Genomic DNA, 22,914 nt, shown 5'->3' on the forward strand with positions numbered 1-22,914 from the left:
CCACCCCACTGCCTCTCAGTGGAGGGGAGGAGTGTCAGGACCAGTGAGGGGGAAGAGCACATCCCCTTGCTTCTTCCTGTCAGGGGGCTCCCACACTGTCCGCCTTGCCACCCGTGCTGGGCTAGCCTGGGCTTATAAATCCAGGGGAAATGAGCCCCCTAGAGCCACCTTCGTTGGCTAGATTCAGAGTTGGAAAACACTAGGACCAGGCCCCCGCTTCTGTCCTGATGCTGTATTGCTTATCCGGGCCTAGGGTCCCTAACCAGTTTGCGTTCCTGTCCAACTTTCAGAGTTCTCCTTTGTTTGACCTTTGTTCCCTCCTCCTCCCGAAATGATGAAGTTACTCTTTGCAGGAAGAGCAGGAAGGAGCGGATCTAAGCCGTCTTGTCCACAGCCGGAGCTTCCTCATCTCATATTCCTAGACTGGCTGGGTCTGAGTGCCTTAAATCATACACACCTGACTTAGAACAGGTATCCTATTCAACTTTCATTTTTGTAATCCTTTTATCTAACTATAAAGTGTGAAAATCTTCCGGTGAGCATGTGCTTGAATCCTAGTAAATGACTCCATATTATTTCACTGTGTAGCTAAGACAAAGTCTAACCAGTCTTCTATAACTGAACCATTAAGTGTTAGAGTGTTTTTAACCTCCCCACGCTTCTGTCTTTTGTTCTTATTTTTTATTTGAAATTTTAAACCTTCTTTTGATTCCCAATCAAATCCTGAAACTTAATGTGAGGGAAATAAAACTTGAAAAGGTAAAGACTTAGAATTAAGTGATCCATATAGTATTTCTATTTCATGGGGCCTAAAATATACCTACACGTGGAACAGAATTCAGAACTCCATGAAAGAGCCGGTGTCCAGAGAGTTGATGTCACGATGCCTGTGGCCTGATAGTGTAGCAGCTGGAGCTGGACAGTGGCTGTGCTGCTGAAGTGAGCTCTTCAATCTTGAATCTTAATTCCTCCTAACAGGGGTGATTCCATCCCTCTCTCTCAACTTACAGGTTTGATGAAATATCCTGTTCCCTAAAGTTTTGGGTTTTTAAAAAAAAATTTTTTCCAGGTGGCCTTCATCCAGATCTGGATGGTTTAACTGTAATAAGTATGCTCAGCAGTAGAATTGTTTAAGCTTCTCTCCTGGCTCACTGTTCCCCAATTTCATTGTGTTAGATTAAGCAGATGGCTGATTCCAGATGAACTTGATTTCCTGGGAAGATTTAGGAGTAAAAAGGGGCAGAAAGGCCTCGGGTCTCCTAGAGAAACAGAATGAGGAACAAGGGATCCTAGAATCTCCTTAAACCGGGAGATGGCATGACAGTTGTCAGTGGGAGAATTAAAAACTTTTTTCCCTTAAAACGTAATCACTCACAAAATGGGTTTGTGTAGTCTGCGCATTACACAGCATATTTTGAAAAAAAATCATTCCCTTAATCATTCCCACAAAATAATATTTTTAAACTTGATGTACAACAAGGGGTCAATACTGACTCTGTCAGTAAATATTTCAGGAAGACCCAGGTGTTTGGGAATAAAACCATTTGCTCAGGTGCAGGCTGGTTTGTTATTTACAGCTGCATGTTTGTGCGTGTGAAAGGGAGAAAAAAATTCTTCCCACTTTCTTTCCTTCCTTCTCTCTGGATTTTGCATTTCAGTCCCATCTCATAAATAAACCCTTTTCTCTGTCTCTGGGACAGCTTAGCCACCCCCCCCCCCCCGCAAGAAAGACTCATTTGTGTTTTACACGCATGAGGATCTGTGGTTTGGGTTCACTTCTCCCCTGAAGGAAGCACATCAAGGTTGCTAAGTGGCTGTGTTGGGAGGGGAGCCACATTCACTGCTTGCCTGCGCCTCTCTGCCCAGGTGTGTGTAAGATGTTTGACCTCAAGGTTATGAATGCCATTGGTGGCGGCTTACTGACGACCGCTTTGTGCTGATGGGTGTTGTCGTTTGTCTTTACTACAAAGTAGCCAGCGCATTAAAGTGAGTGATGTGGGTCAGAGTGGCTCACACCCTCTAAGTGGGACACTGGGGCTCTGGATTGAGCAGGGTCAGTCCTTGCCCTGTGGCCACCCCCTGGGGGAGGTCGGGAACTGGCAGGAAGATTTGCGAAGACAAAGGCAGGGTAGAATCCTGGCTTCTTCCCCTCCTGGTTTGGGGCTGCGAGCTCACAAGTGGAATGTTCTCAGCCGAGTGGCTCTGTGCTGCTTTGCTGTCGCCTGACCTCACTGAGTTTACCCTCAGCTGGTTGATTGCACAGCGCTGCAGACTGCAGACTGTGCGTGTCTCTGCCTCTGGGCACTCAGAGGACAGGCTGAGATGACATTCTTAAGAGCCCCGAAGCCCCCATTGCTGTGGCCATACCCAGTAGTAATCGAGACAAGGTCACCGGGACTACAACCTCCACCACTGTGTCTTATCCCAGCCTCCAGCACTGTGAAGAATGCAGCCTGCCTGTCGGCTTTCATGCCCCGCAGTCGTGCTTCTGTGACATCAGCAAGGTTCGCTGACTACAGAATGAGCAGTAGAAAGTAGTTATAAACACCAGCTGCTACCATGCAATCAGTTACAGAAACAAGGACTTTGTCATGAATATTTCCTCCTTATTTGTTATGAATACGTTGTGTGTATTTACATATATTCAGCAAATTTCTTCTCTTTCCTGTTTTCTTTCCTCTCTTATTCCCATAAGATGTATTGACTTTATATCAGCATTTAGTATTTAATTTTACATCATAGTACTTAAGTTACAGGATTATCAGGAAAATAGTAAACATCACTCAAGGACTTACCTCCCCTTCAGGAGAAGGAACTACTGTGTTTTTGGTTGTAAGCAGAATAGTTATCATGTTAGGTGTAATTATGACCTTATTACTCTCTTTATCTGGAGATTAAGTATGGTTCAAGAAGATGCGTATGGGTGCCAATTGACAAAGGGTGGACTTTGATGGTTACTTTTATGGGTCAACTTTACTGAGCTAAGGGGTGCCCAGATAGCTGGCAAACCATTATTTCTGGGTGTTTCTGTGAGGGTGTTTTCAGAAGAGATTAGCATTTGAATCAACAGAGTGAGTAAAGTTCTGTCCTCACCAATGTATGTGGGCATCGTCCAGTCCATTAGGAACTGAATAGAACAAAAAGACAGAGGAGGAGCGAATTTAGTCTCTCTGTTCTTGAGCTGGGACATCAATCTTCTGCCCTCAGACACCAGAGATCCTGTTTCGTGGGCTTTTGGACTCTGGGACTTACACTAGCACCCCTGCCACCTCATACTCCCTCCCCTGGTTCTTAGACCTTTGGCCTCAGACTGGGAGTTACACTACTGGTTCCCCTGGTTCTCAGGTCTTCAGACTTGGACTAAATCATATCCTACAGGCTTTCCTGGTTCTCCAGCTTGCAGGAGATGTATCGTGACATATCTCAGCCTCTATAATTGTGTGAGCCAATTCCCATAATAAATCTCCTCTTATATATCTATGTATATCTTACTGGCTCTGCTTCTTTGGAGAACCCTGCCTAACAGGGTTGGATTGGATGTGAAAAGCAGTTGCAAACTAAAGCATGTTTAGGACTATGAAAGTGAACCAACAAAGTCCACTTAAGTCATCTCAGTGTAGATTCACCTGAGCACCTCCTGGATCTAAAATGATGGGCTCAGCGAGGGCTCTGTGTACAGACACAGAAGCTTTGGTTCCTAAACTCAAGTACCTGTTAAGGGAGCGAAATCATACCCTGGAAACCTGTAGGTCAAACAAAATTCAGGTTTCATTAGAAGCAGGAGCAAAGGGCATGGAGACACAGCAGAAGGAGTAATTAATGTGGGGGTGGTGGGGTGAGAGGCTCAGGGGAGGCTCCCTGAAGAGAAGGCTTTAGCGCCTCATTTAAGCAGGTAGAGGAGGAGGGGAGGCCCAGCAGCCAAAGGAAGCGGCCCAGGCTCAGAGGTGCGGCCCAGGCTCAGAGGTGCAGACGTGTGGGACACGCAGAGGGAGGTGAGGCTGGGAAAGTAAACTCTGCTGAGAGAGAGGCCACACTAAGGGATGTGACCTTCATCCTGCCCTATGGAGCTCCGGCTTAAAGCTCCTAGGGGTCCCCACTAGACTGAGGGTGGATCCGACCCTCCTACGTGAACACCCCCTCGTCTGAATCTTCTGCGGCTCTGAGCCAGCAAGTCTGGATCTGACACCACCTCAGTTAACCTGGTGTGTGGCACCTAACTCCTCCAAGCCCCCATTTCCTTGTCTGTGAAACAGGCAGTAGGACCCACTGGATAGGGTTGTTCTGAAGATTCAATGGGATGTCGAAGAGGAAAGATCTTAATTTATAGACAAATAAGGTAAAAATATGTTTCTCCTGAGAGGATGATGGGTCGCTTCCAAGCAATGCAGTGCGTACTGGTAAGACAGAAGTTGTAATAATTAAAGAGTTCACTAGTAACAAGTGGTTACTTACTAAAAAGGGGTAAAAAAGATAAATAGGAAATGAAGGAAACGGCTACTCCCTCTGGGATGAGGCGCAGCGAACAAACATAGAACTAAGCATCTAACAAAGACAGCAGTTTCCAGCTGATGAAAGAAACTGAAGACATAAATAAATGGAAGATATTCCCATGTTCACAGACTGGAAGAATTAATTACGTTAAAATGTCTATACTATCCCCAAACAATATACAGATTCAATTCAAACCCTATTAAAATTCTAACAGCATTTTTCACAAAAATGGAAAACACAATTCTAAAATCTGTACAGAGTCCCAAAAGTCCCCAAAACCCAAAGTAATCTTGGGAAAGAACAAAGCTGGAGGCATCACACTTCCTGATTTCAAATTATATTACAAAGCTGTTGTAATCAAAACAGTAATGTATTAGCATAAAAACCAAAGAAACTAATAGATAGCCCGGACATAAACATATATTTTTTTCAATTAATTTTTGACAAAAGAGGCCAGATTAAACAATGGAGAATGTATAGTCTCTTCAAAAAATGGTTTTGGGAAAACTGGATATCTACTTGCTAAAGAATGAAACTGGACCCTTACCTTACAACATACACAGAAATCAACTCAAAATGGATTAATGAGTTGAATGTAAGACCTGGAACTATAAAGGCCTAGAAGAAAACACGGGGTAAGTTCCTTGGCATTTGTCTTGACATTTTTTGGATTTGACACCCAAAGCAAAGGTAAAAAAAAAAAAAAGCAAAGTAAACAATAGGACTGTATCAGACTAAAAAAATTATTCACATAAAGTAAAACAAACCAAAATTAAAAGGCAACCAATGAAATGGGAGAAAAATATTTGCAAACTACACACTCTGTAAGGGATCAATATTCAAAATATACAAGAAACTCATACAATTTAATAGCAAAAAACCCCCAGCAACCCAATCAAAAAACGGGCAAAGGACCTGAATAGACACGTTCCTAAATACTACATACAATGGCTAACAGTTACATGAAAGGGTGCTCAACATTAGTCATCATCAGAGAAATGCAAATCAAAGCCACCATGGGATATTGCCTCACACCTGTTAGTGCTGCTATTATCAGAAAGTCAAAAGATAACAAGCATTGGCCAAGATGTGGAAAACAAGGGACTCTTGTACAATGTTGGTAGGAATGTAAATTGGTACAACCATTAGGGAAAACTGTCTACATGTTCCTCAAAAAATTAAAAATAGAACTACCATATGATACACCAATCCCACTATGGGTGTATATCCAAAGAAAATAAAATCTTGAAGAAATATCTGCATTGTCAAGTTCATTGCAGCATTACTCAAAGCAGTCAAGATATGGAAACAACCTATGTGTCTGTCAACAGATGAATGGATAAAATAATGTGATATATATTATATATATAATAGATTGTATATAAAAGAATATATAATATGTAATATATACATAATATGGAACATTATTCACCCTTAAACAGGAAGGAAATCCTGCCATTTGTGACCTGGATAAACTTGGATAACATTATGCTAAATGAAATAAACTAGACACAGAATGACAAATGCTGGATAATCTCACTTATATGTAGAACCCAAAATAGTCAAATTTATTGTTAACAGAGAGTTAGAACAGTGACTACCAGGGAAATGGGGAGACGTCAGTCAAAGGGTACAAATGCTCAGTTACAAGGTGAAAAAGTTCTGGAGACCTGATGTATAGCATGGTGACTGAAGTTAATAGTAATGCATATTGTATACTTGAATTTTGCCAAGTGAGTAGATCCCGTGTTCTCACTACACACACACACACAAATGGTAGGTATGTGAGTGGTAGATACATTAGTCAGCTTGATTTTGGTAATCATTTCACAATGCATACTTATATTAAAACATCATGTTGTATAAACTTACATATATACAATTTTTGTCAATCACACCTCAGTGACTAAAATAACACAGGTGTTATTTTTGTTAAAAACCTATAAAATGCTATTTTTGTAGGGACATCACTCATCAGCCACAGAGAAGAAAGAAAAATAGAAGGTTTGTACCTCTACAAGTGGAGTTACCAACCATTAGATTGCATTGTGAAGTATGTTTGTTCACATTCAATTAGTTTCTTTTTTAAAACCATCGTTCTTCAGGCCCTAAGACATTTTTACCCTTTATGAACTCTGTGTAGGGAAAGCGTACATATTTTTCTCCCTCGAACTTCACTCTGGGGAAATAAATTCCTGGTGGCTTACTCTGTGATGAGCTAAATACAGTTTACTTTTTGCTGCGTGGCCGTGGGGATCTCACGTGGGAAACAGAGACCCACAAAGCCCTGAGCCTGACACTCAGTCCCAGTGAGGACTGCACCCGGACACTGAAAGACCAGAAGGAAAAGTATCAGGAACCATCTTTTCTCACCTTCAGTAAGCAGAGACTTTGGTCTCCTAACAAGGGTGGCTGAAGTCCCTGGCCAACCTGAAATACCTCGGTTGGAAAGAGGTCAGCGGCTTCTGGGTGACGACAGTGAGGTGATGGCTGGCTGAGGACTGTGAGCCCTGGCGCACGGCGAGGCTGAGAGCTGTCTCGGGTCATAGTTTGTAAATGGAATGGCCACAGTTAGTACCCAGCTAGTCTAGTTCCACATTCTAGGCCCTAAAACACTAAACTTCACACTCGAAGGGGAGGCAATGTGAAAATTAAAATACATAACCTGTATCTTGATTTAACGTTCTGATCGCCCACACACCCCGTGCAGCCACCTCAAACTGCAGTGGTCACTTGACCCCTCTGAAGGTGCATCTGGCCACCCCCATTTCCCAGACTTGATTTCCTGGGCGTGCCGCATACACGCAGATGAAAGTTACAAAACAAAATTTAATAGAGATTTTGTACATCCTCAGGTCTGCTTCTCCTGTTTGAGCAAATTCAGCCAGCATTTTCTTAAGAAATAAAAATCTTTATAAAGCAATTATATATATATATATGTATAGCAATTTATAAATATAGGAGCAATACCTGTGAATCCCTAACATATATAAAATATAACTTAGGTCTTTATTAATGTGGAAAAATTAAGAAATGGAAGATCAAGAATTAAAGCCTATCTGAATTATTTCTACGACTATAATCATGAATATTTACTGTAATCACTTTATAAAACATAGCTTAAGTGTTCTAGTTATAACTGTATTAAGGCAGTTTGTGAATCAAGAACAGACCACAACCATCAAAAGCTGTATATTTATTAACGAAAGTGTTCGGCTTTAAGTGAGACACATTTCTCCTGAGCGCTTAAACAAATGCTACCTCTAATGGCTATGTATGTTAGCAACAGATTAGGAGAAGACTGATTAAAGTGATACACAGGTCCTCGTGTCACTGAGGTCAGAGTGATTCATAAATGAGCAAATGTTATACTAGTTCTCACTTTAAAGAACTGAATTCATCAAAATATTAAATGAGTGTAAACCATCCTTTTTCATCTTAAACAAATATGAGATGAAAAGAAAATATTTTTATTCATTTAAGACAACTAGTTTCCAGAGTGGATGTGAGGTCGGCCGGGACCTGGGACCCTTTACAAGACTGCTTGCAACTGGACAAATGTCTCCTGCCTCCTCAAGCAACAGAATACAAACTATGAGTGACTGAAAATAGCTGCACGCATGCCCAGTTGGGGCAAGGATGAACCATAGGCTACAAAACGGCTGCCACTTCTGAGGTGTCTGGAGTAAAAGCAGGGGGCTGCTCCTGATCCCAGCACACAGCACCACCAAGAGGGTGGGCAGACCACCTAAGCCACGCCTCCCGCCCAACCCACGACCTGCCCCTGCTGTTACCTTTTAAGGACCCAAGCAGCTCCTCTGCAGGAGCGAACAAGGGTACCTCTTTCTTGTTTCTGTTCCCTTGTGCCACAGCATGAGGCCCAATAATGCCTTGCCTGAAATTCTCTTCTAGCCTCTTACCAATCTCTTGATTAAAGAGTCCAAGGGCCCGGGTCGGTAACAGATGCATTTATTTTTTAGATGCAAATATATCACCATACAACACATATACAATAGGTATAAATTCTGAAAATTAAGTCTGCCAGGGAGAACTGCAGTCTCCTTGATTCATATGCCTTAACCCTTCAGTGTAGAACCCAGCATTTCACACTTTAAGGACAAAGAAACGGGCTCTGGAGAGAAGAACCTGTATTAGCTTAGAAAAGGAGAGAGTTCCTTCTACTTTCTGGGTTGACTATAATAAAACAAGATGACTTCTCTCATTTTACATCAACCACTAAATCTTAAGTAATAACCTAAGAAAGAATAGGTCAGTTCTGATTTTCACTTTTCTATCCACAGCTACCACGTAAAAGAACATAAAATTCATGGCCACAATGTAAACCAGTTTTAAACATGCCAAACATCACGTCTGATTTCTTATCTGAAATAAACAATTAAAAATGTAATGTGACCTGACATTAAAGATTGCAAGTCAATTACAAACAATCAATTAGAAAAAGAAACAATACCAATAAAAATACTCTAAACATTTTTATACCCCCGAACACGAGGTCTTTTCATTAAGAGTACTTCGGTCAAACACACATGTAATACAAATAAACTGCATCAGACCCTTAAAAATCCAGAACACTTAAGCAACCCAGAAGTGTATGTGAATTTCTTATAAAAGGGAAAAAATATGCACAGAAAAACAACTTACGACCCTATCATGTTAACTCTTAGTGTACAGTACTATTTACAACAAATATAGTTAATGAACGCTGAGGTCACTTTATGTAAGTAAATGTTAATCCTCAAATGATAGTAAATAGTTGCTTCAACTTTTGGGGGAGTTTTGGCTTTGTAATAAATATGTAATAAATATCTGTAGTACATAGTACGTGTTGAGTGCTTATCTTTCTCCATTTGAAAGTCTTTCTCCAGAGTCATAATGTCTTAGAGGCATCCCAGAGGGTGGGGAGTTGGGGTTTTGCAGCAAGTCCATTAACAAAGCAATCTTATTATCTGTGTGCTCCTGGAGTTTACATATGCGCTGATCAATGTAGTCTGCAAGTTTCTTTTCCATCAGTTCCATATTTTTAGAAAGAATCTTTTCCAAGTGTGGACAAATGGATTGCTCTTCCACTCTAAAAGTAAATTTAAAAAACAGCAATATAACAATTATCCCTAATATTATAACAAAAACAACCAAACTATAGTACAAGCAGCAGCCAACATAAATTGCTGAAATTGTCTCCACACTGTGGGTCTTCTAACAACATGTTTGCAGGTTCTAAAACACATACACAACAGACGACCACAATCCTGAATGCCCAAAGTATTCGTATTTCTTCAATTCTTTAAGTATTTAAGCATTCAATTGAAATGAGAATATAAAAATGAAGATGAAAGAATTTCTAGCCTCAAAGACCAAGTCTTTAGAAAAGGTCTTTTTGATTCTGAGCTCAAAATCAAGAGTGATCATGCTGATTTTTTTTTTAAGTTCTCCATGTAGTCTTCCACGTACTTCCCCAAGAAACTGTGCAATTTAAACAGTTTTTTTTCATTCACACAACCTTACCAAATTACTGGAACCTCCTCTGAAAAACTGTGCTCAGGTTTTAGAGTGGACAGAAGTTTTCATTTCTCTGGGATAAATTCCCAGAGATACAATTGCTGACTCACATGGTAACTGTATCTTAGCTATTAGAAACGGCCAAAATACATTTTAGAGGGGCTGTACCATTTTTAGTCCCCACCAGTGATGTATGAAAGATCCAGTTTCTCCACATCCTGATCAGTATCTGGTATTCCTACCATTTTTTAAACTTTTACTTCAGACACGTGAGTAACTGTAAAGTGGTATCTTGTGGGTTTAATACGTGTTTCCTTAACAGCCACGAGACCAATGTTGATCATCTTTTCACGTGCTGATTTGCTATCGGAACATCCTCTCGGGTAAAACGTCTCTTTATGTCTTTTCCCCATGTCCTAACTGGATTTTTAAAATGTTGAGTTTTGACAGTTCTCTTTATATTTTAGATATAAGCCATCTGTTGCATTTGTAATTTGCAAATATTCTGTCCCACTTTGTAACTTGTATTTTATTCCTCTTAAGAGATTCTTTCACAGGGCAGAAGATAAACATTTTTATGGTGTCCAATATATCAAATTTTCAATTATCCTGCTTTTGGTGTCATATCTCAGAAGTCTTTAGGTCTCCAAGATTGTCTCCTATATATTATTAGAAAAGTTTTATAGCTTTATGTTTTACATTTAAGTCCATGATCCATTTTTAGTTAATTTTTGTATAAGGAATGAAGTTTAGGTCATGTTTTACTTTTTACCCAGTGGATATCCAATTGCCCCAGCACCATGTGTTTAAGACTATTCTTTTATTGAATTGCTGTTGCATCTTTGTCAAAATCAGTTGAGTAGATTCGTGTGGGTCTATTTCTGGGCCCTTTATTATGTTCCATTGACCTATGAGTCTGTCCCTCTGCCCACACTACACAGTCTTGGATACTCTCCCTGTGTAAGACTTGACATTGGGAAGAGCGATTCCTCCCATTTCATTCCTCTTTTCCAAAGGTTGCTTTAGCTATTCTACCTCTTTTGCTTTTCATATAATTTTTAAAAATAACCTTGTCTATGTCTACAAAGTATTGTGCTGGGATATAATATGCATTACTTTAAGCCTGCATATCCATGGGGGAAAACTGACAACTTTCCTGTGTTAGAAACTGAATTTGTAATTTAAAAGTTCCAAGGAAAGAAATATCCAAGCCCAGCTGGTTTTGTTGGAGAATTCTACCAGACATTTTAAGAAGAATTAACACAAATTTTACAATATCTCCTCTAAGATGTAGAACTCATTTTATGAGGCCAGTATAATTGCCCTAATATGAAACCAGACAAAGACAGTGTTAGAAAAATACAGAACAGTATCTCTAATGAATAAGATGCAAGAATATTCAGCAAAATATTAATAAATCAAATCTAGCATTATATAAAAAAGAATTATATAGCCCACGACCAAGTGGTATTTATTCTAGGTATGCAACGTGGGTTCAATATTTGAAACTAATGTAATTCACTCTATCAACAGACTATAGGAGAAAATGCGTATGTTCATATTAATTGCCAAAGAAAAAATACTTGACAAAATCCTGTACTCATCTATGACGAAAGGCACTCTTATAACTAGGAATAAAGAAACGCTAAGCCCCACAGTCCCTAAGCAATCTGACTTCTTTCCACCTTTTGGAATCATTGTATGTTTGCTGTAGTATGTCCAGGGATTTTCAGAACAGGGATATTCCACTTCAGCTAGACCCAGAAGAAGTTTTAAAATCTGTTTTAGTTTTTCTATGTTTGCTTCCATATCCTAAAGCCGTTAGTTAACATTGATAAAGACTATGAACAGTTAAAGACTACTGCTGCCTTTCCATTTCCATGCAGAATAAGAACCACCTTTTTTTCCAATCATGTACTAAACTCCTCAAATTTCAATGCTGTTGGAGACATTAAGAAAATTTCAACCAATAAAACTACCTCATTTTAAAAACTCATGTGAAAAAAACTAAGCCTAAAGATTTAAACAGGAAGGAAAAAGAGTTAATCCAGAACTATGAACAGAGTCCTGAATTCCAGTCTACTGCAATGTTTGGACACAGTACATCTACATAAGGACGGGGAACATGCTAACGCTTAGGCACCCCTCACTCAAAGCAGGCGGGCAAAACACTGAAGTTATGCGATCAGGGGGTAAGGGCCTATATGCTATAAATAACTGAGAGCTCAAAAATGTGTAGATGCCTCCAAAATCGGCCTACGTCACACAATATCTACAAAGGAACACTGGTACAAGGCTCACTTCATACAATCAGGCAAACATGGACATATGGTTACACAGCTCCTCTCCATCCACACATGTAACTCTACTCCAGCCCTTACCTGATGCTCACCCTCCTTCCACAAAAAGCCTGAGATGTGCTCCGCACCTCCACGCCTCCAGTTTTACACACCTCCTCCACATTCTACTCTGCAGAACATTTCTTTCCTCTAAGTGTCTTAATGGTAAAATGCAAAAGCTCCTAAAATTACTCTGGAAACATTTTCAGGCAGTAGTTTCTGAAAAAACCTGTTCTCCTCCAGCTGCCTCTCCCACCCAGCAAAGCTGAGCCCCACTTGCCCTGAGTACTTACGTGACACCAGCAGTGCCTTCAGCGGGCGCGGTGATGCCTTCCTGCCACTTGCTGGTAGGCCCCACACGGAGATGGCTCACTTGGCTACATAAATTCTGCAGGAGAGGCAGCAGCTCGGAGTTGGGTATATGTGAGCTGTCACTCGCCTTCTTTGGTAAGAAAGAAGATACTGCTTTCTTAAGATCATTCTCAAGAAGAGAATGGTTTTGTGGCACAATTTTACACTCCTGGAGGTTTGTGATGGCTCCTCCACCAGCTGGCTGTGCACTTTTATCAACGGAAGCTTTGAAGTCTTCAGTCACGTTTCCGGATGTCAATCCAGTTCTGAAAGGAAAAGGTGTGGAGGATGACTTGGCGAAGGCTCCTGAGGTAGATGAGGAGTGTAGTCCAATCATATGCTTGTATCCGGAATTTCCCAAAACCGACTGAAGCTGCTCTCCAATGGGAACGCAATTCTAAGCAAGAGAAATACGGAAATATTAACACTAATCATGAGGGCAGCTCCTTCCGGAGTGACTGACAGTCAGGCACTGCGCCTTCCTTCACTCGATCCCTAGTATATCCAGACGGAGTCGGCTACCGTCACCGTCGCACTGTTAAGTTGAGGAGACCGAGACTAAAGGTGACTTGGCCAAGGTACACAACCAGTCAGTGGCAGGACCGGGACCAGGACCCCAGGCCACCTAACTCCAGAGCCAGGACTTTTAATCATTTCACTGTAGTTTTGCTAAGGAAAATATTGAAATAAATATCACTCCTCGTAAAGTTGCACGGGCATATTTTAATGTTTCCACTACAAAGGCCTCCTTAATTTACGGTAATAAAATGCAGTATTCTCAACTGAGTCACGATAATTGATACCTTTCATACAACTAAAAGTCACCTGTCCACTTTCACATGTGGTAAGCCAACCTAAGGATATCTTCTGCAACTCATTTTTCATGGAAGTTACACTAGCTAGTTACATACATAGAGTCTGATGATCTATGGGTACACTTGTGACATTTTTCAGTGACTAAAATGAGCCACCTATTGTCTGTCTCAGATTTAATAATTTGTAAGGATAATCCATTATGTTCTGTGGCCTCAGCCCAGCCGGCTGTGCTGCGTGACTTCCTGAGAAGCCCTGGCTCACCTCTGAGAGGAGGTCACATGTCTCCTCTACAGGGCACATTCTTGCTATGCTGTCCAGTATTTCGACAGGAGAAAAGCAAATCTGCCCCCAGCCTAGACAGCCGTTAGCAATTCTGAACACAGAGTTCTGCTAGAGAGACTTGTCAGGGGACAGCATCTCATTCTCACTGTTGCTCAGTACCTGGTGAGAGAGTCTGATGAAATATTATTCAATAGCTAAAGACACTCAGTCCATATATTTTCTAAATATTATAAAAAAGAATTACTGGATAAGCTACCCACAAATTCATTCATTTATCAAATATTTACCAGAAATCTACCCTGTGTTAGGTTCTGTTTCAGGCACTGGAAATAAGACAGTGAACAAAACAAATAATAACTTGAATATGTACCCTCAGATTTCTGAAACATTATGTATTTATCTCTGATCATCTTGTAAGATTTCTGAAAAGATTTTCTTTAGCTTTTTTAATAAGAATTCAAACAAATATCACCTGGAGAAAGCATGGAGAAAAAGATATTTTTATTTCAAAGGTGAAAAATAAACAGTGTAAATCCTGAATAACTAAATATATTTTCTTTGAGAAAATGGGGCACGTCTTTCCTTCAGGTAACATTAAATGACAACTACACTGCTAGGCCCTCTGATACAGAATTCCTATTCAATTACTCTGAATTGCTCAAGCAAAAACAAATCAATCAGCACACTTGAACTTCAAATACAAGTAAATAAGGAATCACTTAAATAAAACTTTCCAGAGAACAAGGAGCCACAAGGGACAGGTGGAGCAGGGAGAGCCCAGGAAGCTGCTCCCAGGTCCTCTCCTTCCCCTTCAGGACAGGCCCTGCCCCGAGGGACACACGAAGGCTCCACAGTGTGAGTGTGTGCTCACCACCCCGGCCAGTTCTCACCACAAAACATCCCTACTTTAAACTCGACAGAAAGTTACAAGGCTCACATGACCCTTTCCAGAAAGACATTCCGTGGATTCCAGGTTTGTTAACAATATTCAGTCCTAAAGAGCCAGGTATCTCCTGTAAGAATCGTTCCATAAATATAGCCTCCCCACTAGAAAGAGGTCCTTTATTAGCATGTTTAAAAGGAGATGTAACTGGATCATCTGTTTCTCAGGTGCTCCCCAAGTGTCCCTACATGTAATGATTTAGCACAGGTGGGGGTGGGGAACAGGTTACAACACACTTGCTGGGTGGGAGGGCTTGTGTTTCTACATGACAGAAAGTGCCAGAAGGTAACACCAAGCTGGGGAACAGAATGATAGCTGGGAAAGCACTCTTATGATTTACCCAATGCACTTCTGAACTGACTGAAATCCATGGCAAAGAAAGCGTATTATTTTGGGAAACAAAAAATCCTTAAAGACATGACCAAAACAACAAGAACAGCAACAAGCAAACTACTATCCATACCATTTTTTTTCCAAAGTCAAGTTTTTAAAACATAAAACTCAGTCCATGTACTGATTTTATTTAATTCATTAACCCCCTCTAATGTCTCCAAAATCTTGTACATACACAATAATTTTCCTTGTTTTTATGTTTTCAATCTATCTTCACTGGATCCTTCCCCTCAAACATCTGTTCTTAAAATACACTATGCATAAGACTCACCTTACATTGCCTATTTATAATAACTGATTCCTGGATCTTGCCCTCTGGATTTCAAGTCATGGGTGAGGACCAGTATTCTCTACTTTATAAACATTCTAAAGGATTTTACTAAGGGCAGCCTCCTTATCTCTGTCATTCTGCCTGCCTCCATATTCCAACTACCTCCTTACTACCTAATCCCTCAGATCTGGTTTCCATCTCACCACTATTCAAACTGATACCCTAAAGATCTCCAAGGAGTACTTAGTTGATAATTCAAAGGACATACACTACAGGGCCATAAGCGAACAAGGTAGACCATGTCCCTGTTTGCACAAAGCTTACATTTTAATAAGATAAACAGAGCAATAAATAATAACAAAAATAATCCAGAAGGCTCTGATGAAAATATGATACAGATTCGAAGGGAAAGGCTATTTTAAACTGGATGGTTGGAGAATGTCTCATTCAAAAGGGAATATTTAAGATGAGACTGGAATAACAAGAAAAAGGCAGACTCACTAAGGTCAGGAGGAGAGGTTTCTGGCCAAAGAGAACAGGTAAGAGTGCACAGGCCCCCAGGAAGGAGCACATCTGGCTGTCTGCGGAACACACACATCAGAATGCCTAGAGCAAGGCGTCTCCGTGGCAGATGAGGTTGAGGGGGCAAGGAGGGCCCAGGTCTCAGATGCCAGGGTAAGGATCTGGCTTAATTCTGAGTGTGATGGAAGCAGTCAGGGGGTTTACACAGGGGAAGGAAGAGTCCAATTTACCCTGTCAGATCATTCTGGGTGCACTGCAGAGACGGACTGCAGTGGAGCACGAGGACCAGTTAGCAACCTCCTGAGGTAAGGAGGTAAGATGATGGCAGCAGAGAAAGGAAAGCATGGACCCTGTCCTTTCTGAAACTCTCCCTTCCATGGTTTCCACAATCATCATCAACTCCTTTGGGTCTCCTATGTCTGCCCACTGCTCCAATGACACTTGTACTGAATTAATATTGGCAAATCTCACAAAAGTTACATGAGGTTTTCATTTGTACTATTTGTTTTAAACTTTCACATTCATCCTGTGATATGAGCAGTATTATCATTTAGATTGTAAACAAGGAGAATCTCTATTCACTGCTGTCTCTGCTCCTCTGGTTCATTCTCTCTCCCTGTATGCTTACCAAACGTATCTACATCTAGGGTCTTTGCTCCAGTCTCTCCCTTCACCACCTGCCTGTCACCCACGAGGGGTGCTCTTCCCAAACCTCCCTCCATTCCACCACCCCGGCCAGTGTTTCCAAATGCTCCCAGCAGCATCCCAGGGAAGGTTTTATTCACATCTAAAATTCAGTACTCCCCAAATTAAACTCCTTTTCCTCCCAAAGTCACCTCCTTTCTTGGGTCCCTCCTTGGTATACTATTGGCATCACCACTTTCAAAACCTTAGTTTCATGTTTGACTCTATTTTTCTCCAACAATACCAACATTAAGTTAGTCGTCAAGTCCCAATGGCCCCACTGTTTTCGCATCTCACAATCCAGCATCAGGTTACTCCGTCCAAGTCTAGGCTTATTAACCCTCATCTGGACGAGGGAAATAACAGAGAGCTGCTTTCCTTCGTGTGGCCTCCACTTCTACTGACTCATCTTTCCTACTGATTCATTCTGTGCATAACAACGGATTAGAATTTATTCAAACCTAGGTTGAAAACGCCTACAAGGTTTAAAACAGCATTCAAAATCCTCTATGATCCCGCCCCAGTCCCCCGTCCCTTCTCCACTCCAGAGAAACGAACTTCTGTTCATTTCCTACCTACAGCCCATTCCTTCCAGCACTGAAGATTTCATCCATGCTGTTTTCTACCTGTCCAGTGGCATCCTGCAAATCTACTTGCCCAAACCCTCCCTTCTTCTTTCAAGGTTTAGATAAAACGCTACTTCCTCTAATGAGCTTTCCCAGTCCCCCTCGTCATCCCCCACTTAGATGCCCTACCTCACCCAACACCACCGTCAAGCTCCTTAAGGACAGGCTGCAGACTGACCTTTGAGCCCCTAAAGGAACCAAAACAGTGCTTTATTCTCTGAGAAGGTGCTTAAAAAGCACTTGCTGAATGAATGAGCAAGAGAATTCATGACACACTGTGGGGTCTGTAACAAACATATTGCTTTTGAAAGATAGTAGGTCCACAAAATGCTGTTTTTACATAAGTCCGTAAGGGTAACACTCAAATCAGTAATAAGTTGAAAGAAAAAAATGTAAGTCAGCACATGTCCTTTTAAAAAGCCATCATTTAAAAATGTTAATGGCATCAGAAAAGAAATCCATTTCTACTCACCTGCTGCTGAAATCTAACCATATTCATCAACTGCTGAGCTCCAGGTGATAACTTTGACCCCATGGACTCCATGATGGTTTGGACCCTCTCCAGGTCTATCCTTGATCCTAGAGCAGGAGAGCTTGCGGAGGAATTTGTGGAAACTGGCCTCATGTGTACCACCACTTTACTGATGAACACACACTGCTTTTCCCCAAAGGAGAGCAACTGTTATAATACAAAAGTGCAGCAAAATTAATAATGATATTAAAGACAATCATCATTTAAGGCCACTTCTTGTTAATTCCGAAGAGTGAATCATTCAAGATCTAAAAATTAACTTCAAGAACATTTTTAGGTTTCCTCTAGAATATTCACAGTCAGAAAAAGACTCAAAGAATAATGTAAATTTTAAAAGTCCTTTTAAAATAAAAAGGTTAATGTGTAAAAAAAGTGTAATGTGTAAAAAAAGTGTAATGTGTAAAAAATGTTATACTTAACAGTTAAAGGAATTAAAGATACACTATAAAAATCTGAGATCTTAACATACTACAACTTGCTATAACATTATTTAATGTAAGACTGTCCAGAATCCCATGCAAAGTGTTTGCTGAAATACTAAATATAAGCCAGTAATTTGGAATTTAGAGCCGTGGGGAATATGAAGACGACCTAAGAGAACTCAATAGTTGACACACAGAAAGACGAGTCAAGGTGGTTATTTAATGTGTCAAAAGACACCCAATTAACAAAGTCTGAGCTTTCAGCCTAGCCCTTCTGGCTGCTATCCCAGTAATTTTTCCAATGCTTTATGCTGCCTCGTCTTGTCAACGCTTCTAAACCAAAAGACATTTCATGTGTGGTGTGGGGGAGCAAAGGAGGAGAGTGGATAGAAAGCAGGACTGAGAAGCAGACAGGCCTGAGTTCAGTGATGGCTCTGCCTTGATGCCCCTGGGTAAATGTCAACCAGAGTCAGGAGTAAAATGATTTCACATGGTTGTTTTGAGGATTACGTGTTAAAAATTTCCAGTATATATCACTGAGTAAATGCTCAAAGCTATGCAGCAGTAACTATTACTTTTAACTTTCACACACTGCTGCCCCAGGAGAAGCCCTCACACAGACCCAAGGATTTCCCTAAATGAAACACTCTGTGCACGGCCTGGCTCTCCCACAGCACAGTTACACACACCATTCACCTTCAGAGACACAGCAAACCCATAAATCACACAGACGCAGGTGAATACAGACCCATTCAGTAAAAACTCAGCGTGGCCCCAAAGACGTGACTCTCAGCAACACGGAAGGAAATAGCGCATGAGTTGCATACACCCACATTCCAACCTCCATGTTGTCCCTCTTCTGCTTTTTAACCTGAAAGCCTTTCTCACTAGGGAACGTGGCACCTATTATTCACACTGAATTGACTTATTATCTGTCTTGACCACTGTAATATTCTCAACGTTGAGGCCTTCATTCCAATTTATTTCATAAATGCCAACTCCTAGTGCTCAGAACAGTATCTGGCATCAACAGGCACTCAAATGTTTCTTGGATAACGAGTCACTTTATTTAAATGGCTTTGGAAGCTATTACTATATCCACCTAAAACATCATCTTGAGACAATCAGTTCTGTGGTCTTCTGTAAACAATAATCAGCACAGAATTGTAGACATAAAAATAATCAATCCAAGGATTTATTTTCTTCCATCCCCTAGTATTACCCATGAAGTAGGTCCAAACAGGTGAAGAAACTTGCCCAGGGTTCCTCTGCTCGTCAGCAAGAGAGCGCATTTAACAGTCAGGGCTTGTGATTTCCAGCTCAGCACCGTTTCCCTAGACCCTGACGACATCATTAAAGTTCACCTTAACGATACTTTTCATGCTGAAGACACAAGTCCAAATCCCTTTAACTTTGTGGTGCCCTTGTCTGAAACGTCTCTAGTTGTGTTCTGTCTTTTTAACTATTTAGATATTTGGGGACCAAAACTGCTTGTGGTTTTCTTGCCACTTTACTTTTATATAAAGAGAAACAAAATTTTTAATTCAGTTTCTCAAGGCTGAAAAGTACAATACATCTCTATTAACAATAGGACATGACATGATTATGGCTAATAAATGGTCAGATTTTAACAGAAGAATGTTGATTATTTTTTAGAAAAGAGTTTTTTTTTAACATGTGTACTAAGTATCTCTGAACTAAAACCAGGGACGAAATGGGACTAAGTACATTACCAAACAAACAGAAAAGAAGTACACACAGTAGAAGAGCAACTGTAGTTTTCAATTTAGTTAAAATGTGGGAACGACTTACCTTTATTTTACAAGCATGTGTGGAAGACTCCAATTCTAGGTAATTTTTGTACAAAATAATCTTTTCATGTTCACTAAAAATAAAAGAGTTAGTTTATTAAAAATTTCATACATCATCACTTTTAACAGTTACATTTAAAAATAAAGGTTTCCACGGCAACATTCAGCTCCTTAGAGTCAGTCTTCCTGGTGAGGCAAAAAGAGTTGGGGCTTCCTTCCGAATTGCACTCAGTATAAAGATGGCATCTGCCACTTACTAGCTACAAAGAGAATTAAATCAGGTATCAAATGTATAATCACGTAGCACAGAGCATGTTTCAAAGCTCAGTAACATGTCTGTTATATTCAACATGCCTAGTCTATGAAACAGTTCATATTTTGATTCATATTAAAAAAAGATTCAGACAGAATCATCACAAAAAATCAGAAAAAAAATCAGAAAGTCTAATAATGGGTTAAATGTGCCGGTATGGTGCAGTCTGGGCGCATGCGGTATCTGTATGGGTTTCCTACAAGAAAATGTTCAAAGTCCCAGACTGACTGGCAAATTCATTTTTGGAAAACAGATGCCTGTGAGTTAAAGAAAACAGACTAGAAACATTTATCAGCACTTTACACCAACAAAACTCTTGCACTAACTAGCTATGACCGTCCACCAACTTTCCTCTCCTGCTTTAGCTCTCAATTTCTGTATTTATAAAAACAACCAGGCTCATCCAGACTGTCTTTAAGATTCCTAAAGGGCTAAACCTCTATGTCCATTGGTATGTTTTTATCTACTCTCCCCTTGTGTCTGACACTAATATCAGGGAATCAGTAAATATGCAAAAGCTGAAGAAAACAAAACAGTACTTCACAAGAACACCTGCACATGCGTAGGTCACAAACCTGTTGTCCAGAACATTACAAACATTCTTGCCCCTACTGGTTCCACAGTACTCCTCTCCTAAGTATACTTCCATATTTCTTGCTGAACTTAAAATGCCAATAGAAACGATTTCTTCACCTCCACCAGGGTCACATCTCAGGTAAAGGAAGCAGGGGTTTTCATCTTGGCTGTTCAGGTTCCTTTTCAAAACCACCAGGTCCTGGCTGCAAAGAAAATGAAGATATTACACCGCACAGTTCGCTGAACACTATTACTAACCCACTTATTGGACCACAGGGGTTGACATTTTATCCAATTCATTTACATGTGCATTCGGCGGAGTCCAAGCGCCTTGCAACGCATTGAACAAATGCTCAATACAGAATTCCTAAAGAAACGATGTTTTAGACATCAGGGCTCTCCATTCTATTTTCCCCTTGACTTCTACATTTTAAGAACTCTCTGTAATTGCCTCTCCAGTTAAATAAATTTACTAAGCAGCTAGTGTGAATAACAAAATAGTTCAGAATGGGAGGGTGGGGGCGTGCAGAATGGAATAAAGGCCAAAAGTGTGTCCTTTTCAAGATTAAGCTGATGAAGACGTTCGACAATTTTTTTAAACGCCTATTTTGGTAGATAGGAGGGTTTTGTGTGTTTCCTATATATAAGAGAGACGATTCTGCTTCTGACAAGGGCCTCAGAAGCCGACGAGACGGGCACAAGGGGATGTGTGTGAAAGGCCCAGTTCCCTGGTCACCTGCCCCGAGTCCCCAGCGCCCGACACTCACTGGAGTCGCCGCCGGTTCCCGCGGTCCCGCCCCCGCCCTCCGGACACTCGGGCCCTGTCCCCTGGCCCTCGCCGCAGGCCCGGACCCGTCCCCAGCTGGGGGCCCGGGCCCAAATCCTGTCCCCTCCCGGCCCCCGACCCGCTCCCGGCTCCCCCAGCAGCGGGGCTGTCTCAGAGCACAACCCGAGTCCCGCGGGCCCGGCGCACCTCGTGTCAGGCGGCGCCAGCAGCTCCTCCCAGTCGGCGTCCCGGGCGCCGAGATCAGCCCGGGTGAGATGGAGCCTCTGGGCCAGGGCTCCGCATGCGGCATCCCAGGAAGAGGCCAGCGACGGGCGGCCGGTCAGCGGCCCGTCCACGGTTCCGGTCTCCATTCGGCCACCTCCAGGGCAGGCCAGGCCCGGAACCCCTCTTCCAGTGCTTGAGTTTCCGCCAGACAGACGGAAGGTGAAGAAGTTTGAGCCTTCTCGGGCTCCAGGCCCAAACTTAAGAGCTGCGGCTTCTCGCCTTGGTATGGAGAGACTAGGTGCCGCAGACACGCATGCGCATACCGGCCCGATTTGGCAAAAGGGTTCAAAACGTGAGGGGAAGAGCCAAAGGCCGGAGCATGCGCACTGACAGCACCTCGTCCAGCCACTCGGCTCTGCGCAGGCGCGGTGGGTGCTCGCCGGAACCCGGTGGATTTTCGAGATTGGCAGCAGAGAAATAGCAGGTGGTGTGGATGCCCGTTGCGGGTACGACCGGGAGAGTTGGTCCAGTGAGCGGAGTCGGTCGTTAGGTGGGTTTGGTGTCGTGGTCCACGCGACCTAAAGGGCCTCCTCCCGACCCTCGCTGTCTCTGGAGTGCGCGAGTCTCGGGACGCGGCCGCGGCTTGCAGTTAAATCGTTTTCTCTTTTGACTCCTCCCCCCTCTCCCCTCTCACGTTCCCTCCTCGGAGGGTGTCGGGTGGATGCCGGCAGTTCGGCTTCTCCAGGAAGGGGTCGGACGGTGTCCCCGAGCGGCCGTGGGGCGGTGGCGGGAGGTGTCCGGGAAGCTGTGGGTGCCCGTGACGTCCCCTCTCAGGTGCCGCCGGGCTGCGCGGCGGGAACCGGCGAGCTCGGGCGCCCAGGCCGCAGTCCCGGGGCCGCCGCGCCGTCTGCCCTCCTGCCCCGGGAAGAGCGGGGTGAGCGCAGCCTCCGGTCTGTGCTGAAGTAGAAGCTGAGCTGGCCTGGAAGACCTTTACCCTGTGAGTCGAAGAAGTGGGAGCCGTTGGAACTTCCTAG

General features: G+C 42.2%; 1 protein-coding gene across 1 annotated transcript; it reads right to left on the bottom strand.

Moving 5' to 3' along the window:
• Window positions 1–8,444: 8,444 nt before the first annotated feature.
• LOC105085763 (ATPase PAAT) lies at window positions 8,445–22,222 on the bottom strand. The gene is made up of 6 exons (XM_010976036.3): window positions 21,863–22,222; window positions 20,889–21,092; window positions 20,002–20,074; window positions 17,708–17,914; window positions 12,641–13,095; window positions 8,445–9,580 (listed from the first exon to the last, which is right to left on the bottom strand). Exons 1-6 carry the CDS (start codon window positions 22,024–22,026, stop codon window positions 9,346–9,348), a joined length of 1,338 nt encoding a protein of 445 aa, XP_010974338.2. The 5' UTR covers window positions 22,027–22,222; the 3' UTR covers window positions 8,445–9,345.
• Window positions 22,223–22,914: the final 692 nt, after the last annotated feature.

This window comes from Camelus dromedarius, chromosome 8 (genome assembly GCF_036321535.1).
Source record: "Camelus dromedarius isolate mCamDro1 chromosome 8, mCamDro1.pat, whole genome shotgun sequence".
Classification (NCBI taxonomy): domain Eukaryota; kingdom Metazoa; phylum Chordata; class Mammalia; order Artiodactyla; family Camelidae; genus Camelus; species Camelus dromedarius.